At 31.5% G+C, this 13,250-nt stretch overlaps 2 protein-coding genes across 2 annotated transcripts; one reads left to right on the top strand and one right to left on the bottom strand.

Annotated features, from left to right (window-relative positions):
* The first annotated feature begins 2,747 nt into the window (after window positions 1–2,747).
* LOC111711838 (uncharacterized) lies at window positions 2,748–4,041 on the top strand. Its single transcript, XM_023486298.1, has 2 exons — window positions 2,748–3,479; window positions 3,648–4,041. The coding sequence occupies exons 1-2, from the start codon at window positions 2,944–2,946 to the stop codon at window positions 3,838–3,840; spliced, it is 729 nt and encodes a 242-aa protein (XP_023342066.1). The 5' UTR covers window positions 2,748–2,943; the 3' UTR covers window positions 3,841–4,041.
* Window positions 4,042–5,888: 1,847 nt separating this feature from the next.
* On the bottom strand, window positions 5,889–12,255 carry LOC111711837 (proteoglycan 4). The gene is made up of 7 exons (XM_023486297.1): window positions 12,240–12,255; window positions 11,477–11,584; window positions 10,787–10,861; window positions 10,291–10,339; window positions 8,982–9,063; window positions 8,803–8,863; window positions 5,889–8,347 (listed from the first exon to the last, which is right to left on the bottom strand). The coding sequence occupies exons 2-7, from the start codon at window positions 11,528–11,530 to the stop codon at window positions 6,776–6,778; spliced, it is 1,893 nt and encodes a 630-aa protein (XP_023342065.1). The 5' UTR covers window positions 11,531–11,584; window positions 12,240–12,255; the 3' UTR covers window positions 5,889–6,775.
* Window positions 12,256–13,250: the final 995 nt, after the last annotated feature.

Genomic DNA, 13,250 nt, shown 5'->3' with positions numbered 1-13,250 from the left:
AAGAACCTCGCTTTCAAAACTTTCCAGGAACCACAAGGACAAAGTATATATGGAGAATACACTCTCTGCCTAATTTTAGGTAACATTTCATTTCAAGAGATTTAGTTTAGATTCACAAGGGTACCCTTTATACCCTTTATATCTTCGACGGATCAAGGATGATGAGCCTAAACATAAACAACGATATATATGGTTTATAAAATCAATTTCCATAGCAAAGACGATCTAACAAGTTATTCATCTAAACTGAAAAAAAACTAGTTGATGTCTCTGCTCTGAAACCTTAGCATTAAAGTTTTATTTTACCATAATCAAAAATTTCTTTTCTTTTCATTAATAAATTTTGATCAAAAGAATTGTTTTCGCATTTTTTCGTGAAACGGATTAAAGCAAAATTTGCGAGAAAAACGAAAATTTCACATTTTTTGCAAGCGAACAAAAAGCTAAATTTTCGCAAAACAATTACTCCTTTTCGCTGGAAACCCTAGTTAAGACTTTTTAAAGCCGTACGTTATTTGTTGACTGAAATCGTTTCAAACACAAACTTTTCAGATAATCTTTTGTTCTCAGCTAAGAAGTCTAAGCGTTCCGCTAAGCTAGCAGAATTTTCCGTTCTTTTTAAAAAATACCTTTCGTAAATTATCTCAATCTCAGAAACGACGCGTACGGAAGATATTTAGAAGTCTTAAACGGCGCTAGCCGTTAGCAATCCGTTCACGATTTTTTTCTTGTATAAATAGTGGACAAACTAAAGAAGAGAACATTCAAAACATCAAAACACGTAAAAAAAACATTAAAACACAGAAAATTTTAAACCTTAATGTATGTAAGTTTAAGGCAACGAAAACACATACGTTTTTTCCTTCACTCTTTTTATCACGAACAGAAATGATAAATCACTGAAAATTAAATCCCTTTGATAAAGCTTGCTGCACAAATGCATTAAATTCAATTTTGTACTGTTCATTTACAATAAATTTCCCCACGGCCTACTCTCAGGAAAGTAATTTAAATTGTTTTATTTTATAGTTTTTTATCTTTGAAAATAAATTTATACTGCAGTTCTGTTTACTGTTAGTGTTCAAGGTATTGTAAAACCAAGAAAATTAAAAAGTTTATTAAAGGAATGATCAATCTTCTGTTACCCTTTAACTAAAGAGTGTTCTTATTTATTTACAAGAGATCCTATTCAATATATAAGAAACGCTGACTCAGGACTCAAAAATCTTCTATCTGCAATTGGAAAAATCGCGACCATTTTCTCAATGGTATTTTTTGTACAAATCAAGTGGACTTTTATAAATAAATCTCTTTGCATGGGCTAAACTGTGCAGTTTTGAATTGTGAATGGTACTTACTACTTAGTATACGTAAATAGTGTTAAGTAAAACGTTTAATTCCTTAAAAGATAAAGACCATGGATTTTTTTTATATTTTTCTATTAAAGAATGAGTTGCAACTTCTCGATGATTCTGTCAATAACTTTTAAAAATATTAGGTCGTTCAAAATCACTTAGACAGTCCCTTTAAATTATAAAAATTCATTGATTCAAACTCTCAACTGCAGTAAAACTTTACACAGTAAAGATTAATATGCTTGTATACAGTACAATAATCAATTATACAATAAACATAAAGAAACACAAATAGTTATAAAATTTCAATTTCAAAATTGCAAAATAAATCAGCAGTGTTAAAATTTTTGTTATCCATGTTATTTAAAATGACCCCAATTGGGTGCCCTTTAAAGCTTTGTTTGTTTATATTTGAATTAGATATCCATGTTTTTGGTTTCTGAAAATTCTTTTATGTTTGTGGTTTCTCTTCAAAAGATATTTGCGCATTTATTGCTTCTTAAACAATGGAAAAAATTATCAGAAATGAACCCTTTTCAAGTTAGAACACTAAGATCTGGAGGTTGGATGGCCCCTGAAGAATGTTCATGATAATGATAGAAGAATTGATTATGACAGATGGACGAACAAATTGTAAAGAATAAATAATTGGCTGACTTTGAAAAGTTTTTTTTTTTGCTTCATAATATAGAAAGTTGTTTAAGACAAGAAATGGCTGGATGATTTATTCTTATGTTAACCTTGGAATATTGTATATTGGGGTGTCCCAAAAAACAGGAGAATAATAGAGTCGAAATTATCTTTAGGCTTCTAAAGCTAACATATATATGTAATATGTATAGGGGTGTTTTAAAACAAATGAAGCCCTATAAAGTTTTAGTCAGATATCATCATTTCAATATTATTGTGTTTAGTAAAAATATCTCAAATATTGAAGATTTAAATGTGATTATTGGTACAGACTTAATATAAGATGTTTTCAAAATATTTTATTCTTAATGACGACAAGGCAATCTCATGAGGAGACAAAGTCAAGTAAGCAAAACTCCTTAAAAAACAAACTCTTGTAAGACAAAATTTTAACTTGACAAATTCCAGAAATGGCAAAATCCTGAAGATACAAACTCCTGAAGTAACAATCCTAAAGAGAAAAACTCCTGAAATGGCAAAACCTAAAGAGAAAAACTCCTGAAATGGCAAAATCCTGAACAGAAAAACTCCTGAAATGGCAAAATCCTGAAGAGAAAAACTCCTGAAATGGCAAAATCCTTAAACCTTTGCAACTTTGTTATATGTTTAAAAATATAGATTTATTGAATTCTTCTCTGTTTGTTTTGAAGGCTGGTTCCCTTTACTCTATTAGTTTAACACTATGCTGTCTCAAAGCATAACTTCATATATTGTTTCAGGACTTTCCTTTATCAAGTTGATCCCTGGATCGGGATCAAGGATTGCAAACATTTGTGGATTATTATCTTGGTGTCTGATCTATGCTGGATTAGGAGCAGCGTTTCTTTATGTAGAACTAAAAGATAGCGTAGAAAACGTTTCCATTAAATTATTGGCATTAGCAACAGTAGATTTGTTGATGGTTCTTCAGAATATTTGTGTTCTCCCTTCTATTGCTTACTTTGTGGAGAAAAGTCCATTTTTACTGGAAAACCATGAACTTCAGAGGCCAAGTCATATTTTCTTGCTCATTCTAAATTTGATTTCAAACCTATCACCCATAATCTATCTTTTACCTCCAATGTTTATATTTCAATCCATTTTCGTTATGCTTCATAAACTACTGTGTTTCCTTGACATATTTCTGGTTGGTGCATCTGCAGCTCAGAGTAGTTTTAACATAAACCAGTATACAACTGAACACCAGGAGGATGCTAGTGAAATAAAAGTGAAGCAACTTGTCAAGGAGTTTAAGGAGTTCAAGGACGGTATTTCACCGTGGTTATTTGTGAAATTCTGCTTTACCGTCGTCAATTTCTTTATCTCCCTTTTCTCTGCCAAAAATTATGACTTTTTTTTATTTTTTTTCCCTGGACTGTTTTTAGAGATGGTTTATATCATTCTTATGCTGGAGAAATCCTTCAAAGTTTATCAATCCTTAGCTCTAAAGCTTAGGTAAGTTGCAATAACATGTTATTTAGTTCTTAAAAAGATTTAAAAATGGGGTAACTTTTTTGTGCTTTAATATTCAGTTGAAATAAAGAAAATATTAAATTTTTTAATAAATTTAAAAGAATTGGGGAAAAAAAAATAATTTACATTTGAACTATTCACTGATTTTAGAGATAATCTGGAGAACTGTTGTTACGAAAACAAAAGAGCTGTTAAAAACCTGATTCAGGAAATCGAAACTGAGACCGCATTCTCCGCGCTGGGTTTCTTCTCAATACAGAGGATCACATTGATGTCTATAGTTTCCATCTCTTTAACCTATTCAATTATACTTTTTCAATTCTCTTCAGTTGAAAACCTGTAATGAGAAAACTATAAAATGAATGTCGTCTTTTCCGAGTTTTTTTTAATTTCGCTTAAAAACGTTTAGGCGTCAGAGCTAGTGTGTTAATGAGAAGCTCTGGAGAGATATAGAATAACCATAATTGAAGGATCAAGCATTAATCCGCAAAAGTAAACACATTGAATATTGAGATAAAACGTTAATGATATATTAACCCTATTCCTGCTGGGGGGGGGGGGGTCAATTTGGTCAATTTGACCCCCCACTGTAATTTTTTATACATAACTCAAAAAGTATTGGTCTGAGGCTGTTGAAATTCTCTGACTTTTCTTATACACCCAAAGCCCTCCCTTTAGGCCTAAAACCGAGCTTTAATACGAACTGCCTGAGCCCTCAGGCACACTGCCTGAATGACTGCTTTTGCCTGTAACAAACTAAATCTTTGTTTTGACCCACTTTCATTTGTCAGATTTTGATAAAATTTAGCTTTTTGGAAAGCCTATGACATAAGGAAACGGATTGCACAAGTTTTGCGAGAAAAAAAATTGCAAATTTTTTGCAAACAACCTGTCAAAGGAAATTTTCACATTTTTAGTTTTTCTTGATTAAAAATCAGGTTATTTAAAATTTTGCAAAATTGCATATTTGAAATGGCATGGTCAAGGGCTTTTCAAAAATGTTTAATTTTTCATTTTTTGGACAAATTATTTTTGCAAACATTTTTACTATATAACTGGATTTTGCGATAAAAAATTCAATTTTTGCAAATTTGCAAATTTTTTTGCAGATTCTAAAAGTAGAGCACAAGAGCTTTCTAATGATGTATCATTTGTCATATTTGGACATCAAACATGGGATTTAAAGGGGGGGTCAAATTGACCCCCCCCCCCCAGCATATCCTGGTTTTCAAGTACCCCAGCAGGGATAGGGTTAATATTCGAGACAAAGTTCCGATCTTAAAGCACTTCATTAAAAATAGTTAATTTGTAAATAAAATAAAGAAAAATTCACAGTTTTCTGGTTCAGTCTACAAACCGTATATTTAGAAGGTTAAAAGTCGACCGCACATATTGAATGTAGTCAAATGTATTTTTCATTTACTTTAATTCTTTTCAACAACAGAATATATTTAGAAGGTTAAAAGTCGACTGCACATATTAAATGTAGTCATATCTATTTTCTATTTACTTTAATTCTTTTCAACAACAGAATATATTTAGAAGGTTAAAAGTCGACTGCACATATTAAATGTAGTCATATCTATTTTTCATTTACTTTAATTCTTTTCAACAACAGAATTATATTTATCGTAGATTTAACCTTCATATCACTGTGTGTGAAAAGTTCGTTGTTGCTTTAAAATCTTATTGTTTGTGGAAACATATTCGATTTACAGCAGTATCCTTTAAAGCTGTTTATTAGTTAATCAATCATTATATGCATATTATTCAATTTTATTTGTAATCTATCACATTTGCATTAAATATACATATAATCACATTTGCATTGAATATACATATAATCTCATGTTGATTCTTAATTGTAAAAATCCGAATTGGTTAAAAGTGTTCTCTATCTGTGGAATGAACAACTTCAAAGTAGAAAATATATTTTGATGTTTTTCTACATCATCATCAGTCCTAGGACATCATTGACCAATAAAATATAAAGTAAATGAATATCCAATTTCTTAATTTTCTTATAAATATATGTACAGCATTTTTTATGAGTGATCTTGCGTTCCTTTATAAACATTATTACAAGGTCCGTGATCGCGGTGATAAAAAGGTTTTTATTAGCCGTCCGAGAATAATATTTGATGTTTGACAAGAAATTAGCCAATTACCAAATAACTAACCAGTGTCCGAATTTAATGAATTTGAGCCGTGTCTTAAATCCTCAAAAAACCGGTTTCAATTAAGCACCGGCTTAAATCTTGAAACATTGAATACAATTTAAAGTGAAATAACCATATTTGAGCGGCGGCTCAAATTCTTTAAATTCGGCCTCAGAATAAGTGTTGTGAAAGGAAAAACTAGACCTATCTAAAGATATACAAGACTACAATATCCATCTGATCCTCATTTACAAGAATATGTTTTAATATATTTTTACTTTAAAACTTTGCAATTTTGAATAAGTCACACAATTGTTACATGCAATGATTTGAATTTTTTTCACTTAAAATAATTTTTGACATCAATGTCATGCATATCGGATTACAAAAAAATCAGACAGAACCGTTTATTTACTTTGTTTCTCTACAATATGTTAGTAAATGAAGTACAGTACAAGAATATCTTACTCATAACAATGATCATTTTAATAAATAGTTTTTAAAGCATCATAGAATGTTCATAAAGAATTAGTGGGACAAAGAAAGTAAAAAAACATAAACTTTAATTTGCAAGTTTATTAGAACTTCAAATTTATCTATGACAATTTGAAAAACAGATTTAGCGTGTTTTGCTTCGGTTTGAATTTTTTTCTCATAATTATTTTTATACCAAATTTCAACAATTTTATAAAAATGATTTGTTTTCTTTGGCGCATATCTGTGCGTTCATAATCATATATTTACTTTAAGAATATATAGATTTATCTAGGTGTTTGGATTAAAAATATAAATTTTGAAGTTAACAAGTTAACTACACAAATAATTATATGAATAAAAAAATCAAGAATGTTACATTAAGCAAGGCAGAATCTACTCAAAGATCATTATTTAAATTTAATAGCAAATTAGGAAATGTGCATCAAAAATAGGTTGCTCGATTTATAAGCTTTTCAGGCGGAACATTGATCGTATTTTGAAATGTCAACAAGTCGTGTGGCTTTTTTTATTTACATTTTTCATAAGGGAGCTCTCAAAGACGATCGCTATAGTGTTTATCAATGATAACCTTTAATGAGACACCCTGTAGATACTTTAACCAAAGGTTGATGAATGTTTTAGTTAAAAATATTGCTTTTTGAAATTAATTATTTGTACTAGGAATAAAAGAGCGATTCTAGCAGGTGAATGGTATAGGGACGAAGCAGAATTCCTATCTAGCTTAGCAGATAGAAGAGCAGACGGATTTTCTCCTAGATTAGAAGATTTAAGCGACGGTGTTTCAGTTCCAGACGTGCTGGTCGGTCTTACTGTTTCAGTAACTCTAGGTTGGGTCGGAGCAGGTCTAGGTGTGGTTGCTGGAATAGAGGTTGATTGTAATTTCATAGTTGTGGTTGATACTGGTTCAGGTTTAGGTTCAGATTCAGTTTCTGGTTCAGCGCTTGGTTCGGATTCAGGTTCTGGTTCAGCGCTTGGTTCAAATTCAGGTTCTGGTTCAGATTTAGGTTCAGATTCAGGTTCTGGTTCAGTGCTTGGTTCAGATTCAGGTTCAGGTTCAGCGATTGGTTCAGATTCAGGTTCAGGTTCAGATTCAGCGCTTGATTCAGATTCAGGCTCTGCACTTGGTTCAGATTCAGGTTCAGAGCTATCTGTGTCTTCTAAAGCTTCAACCATAATCTCTAGATTTGGTTGAAGATCTATATCTTTAATTCTTGGTTCCTGAGAAACCATATCCTGGTATCCCACGCTAGTCTGTCTTGTTAGTTTAGATTCTAGATCAGCATTAAGAGAGTCTTTGTCAACCCAATCTACTTCAGGTGCATATTCATCATAGTTTTCATCCTCGTCATTTTCAAAAATGATGATTTGATCTGAATCTGATGTTGGTTTAGATTCGTCCTGTGATTCAGACTGTTCATTGTTATCTGCATTAATGTGTAGGCTTAAAATAGGAGCAATATCATCCCCGGAAGGGAAAACAATATCATTCCTGTCATCTTCTGAATCAACTTTCTCAGAACTAATCTTTAAATCTGTGTTAGCTGTAACCTTTTTTTCAGAACTTTTATTTGGATCTGTGTCAGCTGCAACCTCGTTTACAGAACTTGTATTTTGATCTGTGTCAGCTGCAACCTCTTTTTCAGAACTTGTATTTGGATCTGTGTCAGCTGCCACCTCGTTTACAGAACTTGTATTTGGGTCAGCTTCAACGTCTTTTTCAGAATTTATCATTTTATTTGTTACAGCTGCAACCTCGTTTTCAGAACTTATCATCGTATCTGCGTCAGCTGCAACCTCGTTTTCAGGACTTATCATCGAATCTGTATCAGATGCAACGTCTTTTTCAGAACTTATCTTTATATCTGTGTCAGTTGCAATCTCGTTTTCGAAACTTATCTTTAATTCTGTGTCGTTTTCAGAACTTATCATCGTATCTGCGTCTGCAGTTGCAATCTCGTTTTCAGAACTTATTTTCAATTCTCCTTCAGAACTTCCAAAAGACGTATCACGAGCAATGTTATTTTCCTCCACTATTGCCAGGACAGATTCTAGTTCAAGGCTTGGAAACTGAAAACTATCTTTACTTTCAGTGATATTATTCTTTAGATTATTATTTTCTAATAATCCAGTTTCTGATATTTTGGAACTAATTGCTTTGTTGAGGCTGCAGTCATTTTCAAACAGCATCTTCTCCTGACATATCAGATAGTTTAAAAATTACAAATTCAAAAAATGTATTTAAAAATTTCTTGCATTTGTACAACTCAATTTCAAGAGTAAAAGAATTGAACCTTTGCCACAAACTCTGATTTTCTAATCACTATATCTTTGGAACCAAATGTTGCAGACCTTAGATATTTCAAACTATAAACTCTGTTAGTTCAAATAATCTGAGTTTGAACTATCAAAGGTTTACAACATCGAGTTCTAAAGATATTGAGGTTTAAATATTTGATTTTGTTCCAAAGACTCAATTCCTTTAATGGAGTATGATCGACTGGTAATTTGAAAACTTCCATGTCAATTTTTTTAAGTTGCCTCGAAGACTGTAAAGTTTTGGAAAAATCTCGTATTATTCTGCAGCTTTAATTATTTATTATTTTTAAAAAAATTAAGTTTTTTTGTTTGATTAAAGCTTCTGATATTTCCTTGGGGATAGATCCAATATTATCCAGCAGCTTTTTATCCATCGCAAACATACAAACTCCACTTAAAAAAAAGAATTAAGAAATAAATACATTCTGATAATTGCAAAAACATGAAACATTGTGTTTATGAATAAAATGTTAAAAGATAAAAAAGTAAATTTCTTTTGCATCCATTTTACCTCAAACTTTTACTTCTGATCTCCGAGTTTATTTCTTTTCTTTTTTCATCCATTTGTTTTCCAAACCATGTGACCAAGGAATCTAAATGTAAATGCAAATTCTTTTTAAACATTTCAAAACAACTTCTTTAAGATACCATTTTTAACTTCTGACAGCGCGGTCATTAACCTCTTCTGGCGTCGGTTAAGCAAGTTAACACAAAAAAATTGGTCTATAACGTACAGTTGTATTTCAAACTAAGACATTTTATCTTACAGAATTCATAGTTTGAAATATCTCAGGTCTTCCACATCAAATGAATAAATACTAAAGTGGAACAGACAAAGGCAACGACGACAGGTTGGGCCATAAGGTTTTATTTGGTTTGGAAATAATTGCATGAAAAGATTTCATTTAGTAAGTAAAGACTAGAAAAAATAGACTTAAGGTCCATATAAATGTCGTCTTCAGCTATAACTTATTTTTATAATTAAAAATAGAAATTTTTTGTATGTTTGTATGTAGTTTATATATAAATACTATATAGTCGCTTAATAAATTCATTGATTTTGCCTGGCACTTCTAATTCTATAGCAATTTATCTTTGAAACTGCTTAGTTTTGTTCTTTCCAATCTCACTCCATTCCGAAATATGTTTGTAAATATCTATGTTATTATCCAGAGGCGTATTCAGGGGGGCTATGGGGGGGTTTGCCCCCCCCCCCCCCTTAAAAAGATAAAGAAATGTAAGCCCTTCCTGGGAAAAAACCCTGAATACGCTTTTAAATCTGTCAAAATACAAAAGTGAAGACCAAGATATATATTTCGAAAATCTTTATTTTTCGGTATCACAAATTGTGCATTCCTTGTTTTACAGGCTATGCAGGCATTATTGCGCTGTCTGAAATCGTGCAGTAAAATGGCTAAACTTCACTTCTGAAATCTTAATTTTACGTTAATCTATTATTATTATTATTATTCTATACTGAGTTTGTAAACAAAGGGAGTCCAGTTTCTGTCGTACTGTGCACTCCGTACAGACCAATTTATATATATATATTTTTAAATACTTGGGACATGAAATGTTGTCATCCACTTTTGAGTTTGGCCCACTTTAGTATTTAATCCCTTAATGCTTCCACATCGGGTTGCAAAGATATAGGGATTGAAAAGTTAGAATTTTTGGCATTAACTCAATTCCTTTGCAAAATTATTTCTCTAGCAATACAAAATTCAGTTGATACAATAAAATAGATGTTTATTGATCAAGCCGGCCAGGATGAGCCGGGAAGATAATGTGATATAGGGATAAACAAATATTTATATTACCCTGGTTATTCAGGTCTCCAGTATCTGAAACATTTAGTCCTAGGGAATCCTTGAAAAGTATACTATATGTCAAATTATAATATTTGAATGAAAAACTAAACTTATATAAACTATGTTGAACTTTGACTATTTGATCTAAAAAAACTGATGAAAGGTCTGCACCATCAGCTGTTGCTAAAATAAAATAAATTGAAAATTGAACTTTGTGGCTATTTATTAGTTTCAAAGGAAATTTTAAAAAAAATGTAATTGGAGGCTTAATTTATATATAAACAGATGAATGTCTGTTCCCAGAAAAGCTTTGTCTGGACAAGAATGAATGAGATATCCATGGTTTATTTTTGACACTTGCGGATTTCTTGCTACAGAAAAACAATGGAGAGAATTGTGAGAACTATACATCAGGTAAAGATTTACAGGGCATTTAAAGTTGAAAGTCACTTGAAGGTATCTTTCAGTTAAATTTTAAGATGATCTATTTTGAATAGTATAATTCCTGAATAGTGGAGGTTTTCGGTTTACTGAGACAAGACTTAACCTTCAGATCATTTCCAGTATAGGATAACACTGCCTGTAAATACGGTTAGTTTATAGTATTTTTGAGTACATTAACAAAAACATTTTGGTTTCTTTTATCGTTGCAAGTTTTGGTTTGAAATAAATATATTGCATACTTATTAATGCCATAAAAGTATTCTATTTTTAAATATAAATAATTTTGTACTGTACAACCTTGAACATTCTAATTCATTTATTAATATTGAATTTGAATACTCCATAAATACTATCTGGCATTTGTGTTTGAATACCAAAACTAATATCAAGGTAGCCAGGCGGCAGGCTTTGACCTTTACGTAGCTGTCCATTTTCAGCGAAGTTTTCATTTGGAAAACAAAAATTTGAGAAAAAAAATACCATTTGGTAAGAATCCCAGGCTTGTTAAAGGATATTAAGCTTAAGTAATTCCATCTAACATAATTAATTTGATGGTCTGTTCAATAAAAATTGTAAAATTTTAATCCTAAATATAAATGTTGTCCTAAAAATCAAACATTTAGCGGAAGTTGTGATACTTTTAAATTTTTTAATATCTTTGAAAATGGCCATAATGCGTGACATATTTGCTAATTGTGCTCCATGGCCAATATTTTATTTTTTGTTCTATGAAAACCTATAATCTTTTAACCTGACATTTCTGTGGTTGTTTCGATTCCAATGATCCTGAGAACACACTGTACATGTTTTGTGTATTGTACACACACTCCAGAACCAGTTCATCAGTCGACAAATCAACCTAAAACAGAACTATGTACATATTCTGTGTATTGTACACACTCTACGTAACCAGTTCATCAATCGATAAATGAACCTAGAACAGAACTATGTACATATTCTGTGTATTGTACAAGAATCAGTTCATATCTATCTACAAATAAACCTATAGAACAGAAATATGTTTTAAGTATTGTACACACACACAAGAACCAGTTCATTAATCGATAAATCAACTTAGAATATCACTATGTACATATTCTGTGTATTGTACAGTACACACACTCAAGAACCAGTTTATTAATCGATAAATCAACATAGAACAGAACTATGCACATATGCTGTATATTGTACACAGTTACAAACATTCCAGAACCAATTCAACAATCGATATATCAACATAGAACAAAACTATGTACATATTCTATGTATTGTATGTAACTTCAGAACGAATTCATTTGTCAATAAATCAACATAGATCAGAACTATGAACATATTCTGTGTACTGTACATAAACTCCAGAACCAATTCATCAGTCGCTAAATCAACCTAGAACAAAATTATGTACAAATTCTGTGTACTGTACATAAACTCCAGAACCAGGTCACCAATCAATAAATCAACCAAGAACAGAACTATGTATCAATAAAATAAAACCTGGGTAGATAAAATATAACCTGGTAGGGTGGATCAAGGATCTATAAAATATAACCTGATAGGGTGGATCAAGTATTTATAAAATATAACCTGGTAGGATGGATTAAGGATCAATAAAATATAACCTGGTAGGGTGGTTCAAGGATCTATAAAATATAACCTGGTAGGGTGGTTCAAGGATCTATAAAATATAACCTGGTAGGGTGGTTCAAGGATCTATAAAATATAACCTGGTAGGGTGGTTCTGGTTCAAGGATCTATAAAATATAACCTGGTAGGGTGGTTCAAGGATCTATAAAATATAACATGGTAGGGTGGTTCAAGGATCTATAAAATATAACCTGGTAGTGTGGTTCAAGTATCTATAAAATATAACCTGGTAAAACGGATCAGGGATCAATAATTTATAACCAGGTAGGGTGTATCAATGATCAATTATATATGACCTGGTAGGGTGGATCAAGAATCTATAGAATATAACCTGGTAGGATGGATCAAGGATCTATAAAATATAACCTGATAGGGTGGTTCAAGGATCTATAAAATATAACCTGGTAGGGTGGTTCAAGGATCTATAAAATATAACCTGGTAGGGTGGTNTCTCACTAACCATGAATATATACAGGGTGTCCCATTAAACATGAATATATACAGGGTGTCTCACTAAATATAAAGATATACAGGGTGTCTCACAAAACATGAATATGTACAGGGTGTCCCACTAAACATGAAGATATACAGGGAGTCCCAATTAACATGAAGATATACAGGGTTTCTCACTAAACATTTTAGTTTAGTGTTCCAATAAACATGGTAATTTCATTCGGTATTCGTTATTTATTTAATCTCCTGTTCAACGAAATAACCAACCTTAAATTCTCTCCTTTTTTAATTCCAGGGAGGATAATTACTTATCCTCCCTATTTACAGGGAGGATAATTACTTATCCTTCCTCTGTGATCCATACAGATTTAATTCAAGATTTAGATCAAGAAATTAAATATTCTTCCATGCATTAGTAAGAAATAAGA

This window comes from Eurytemora carolleeae, unplaced genomic scaffold (assembly GCF_000591075.1).
Source record: "Eurytemora carolleeae unplaced genomic scaffold, Eaff_2.0 scaffold1206, whole genome shotgun sequence".
NCBI classification, from domain to species: Eukaryota; Metazoa; Arthropoda; class Copepoda; order Calanoida; family Temoridae; genus Eurytemora; species Eurytemora carolleeae.
The sequence above is the reverse complement of the archived record's forward strand: the minus strand, read 5'-3'. Positions and strand labels throughout refer to the sequence as shown.

Coding starts and splice junctions, on each gene's coding strand:
- LOC111711838 (XM_023486298.1), top strand. CDS start 2,944: ATGGTTCTTCAGAATATTTGTGTTCTCCCTTCTATTGCTTACTTTGTG. Junction 3,480..3,647: donor TCCTTAGCTCTAAAGCTTAG/GTAAGTTGCAAT, acceptor CACTGATTTTAG/AGATAATCTGGAGAACTGTT.
- LOC111711837 (XM_023486297.1), bottom strand. CDS start 11,530: ATGTACAGTGTGTTCTCAGGATCATTGGAATCGAAACAACCACAGAAA. Junction 9,064..10,290: donor TGGAGACCTGAATAACCAGG/GTAATATAAATA, acceptor ATTTACATTTAG/ATTCCTTGGTCACATGGTTT. Junction 8,348..8,802: donor ATATTGGATCTATCCCCAAG/GAAATATCAGAA, acceptor CTGATATGTCAG/GAGAAGATGCTGTTTGAAAA.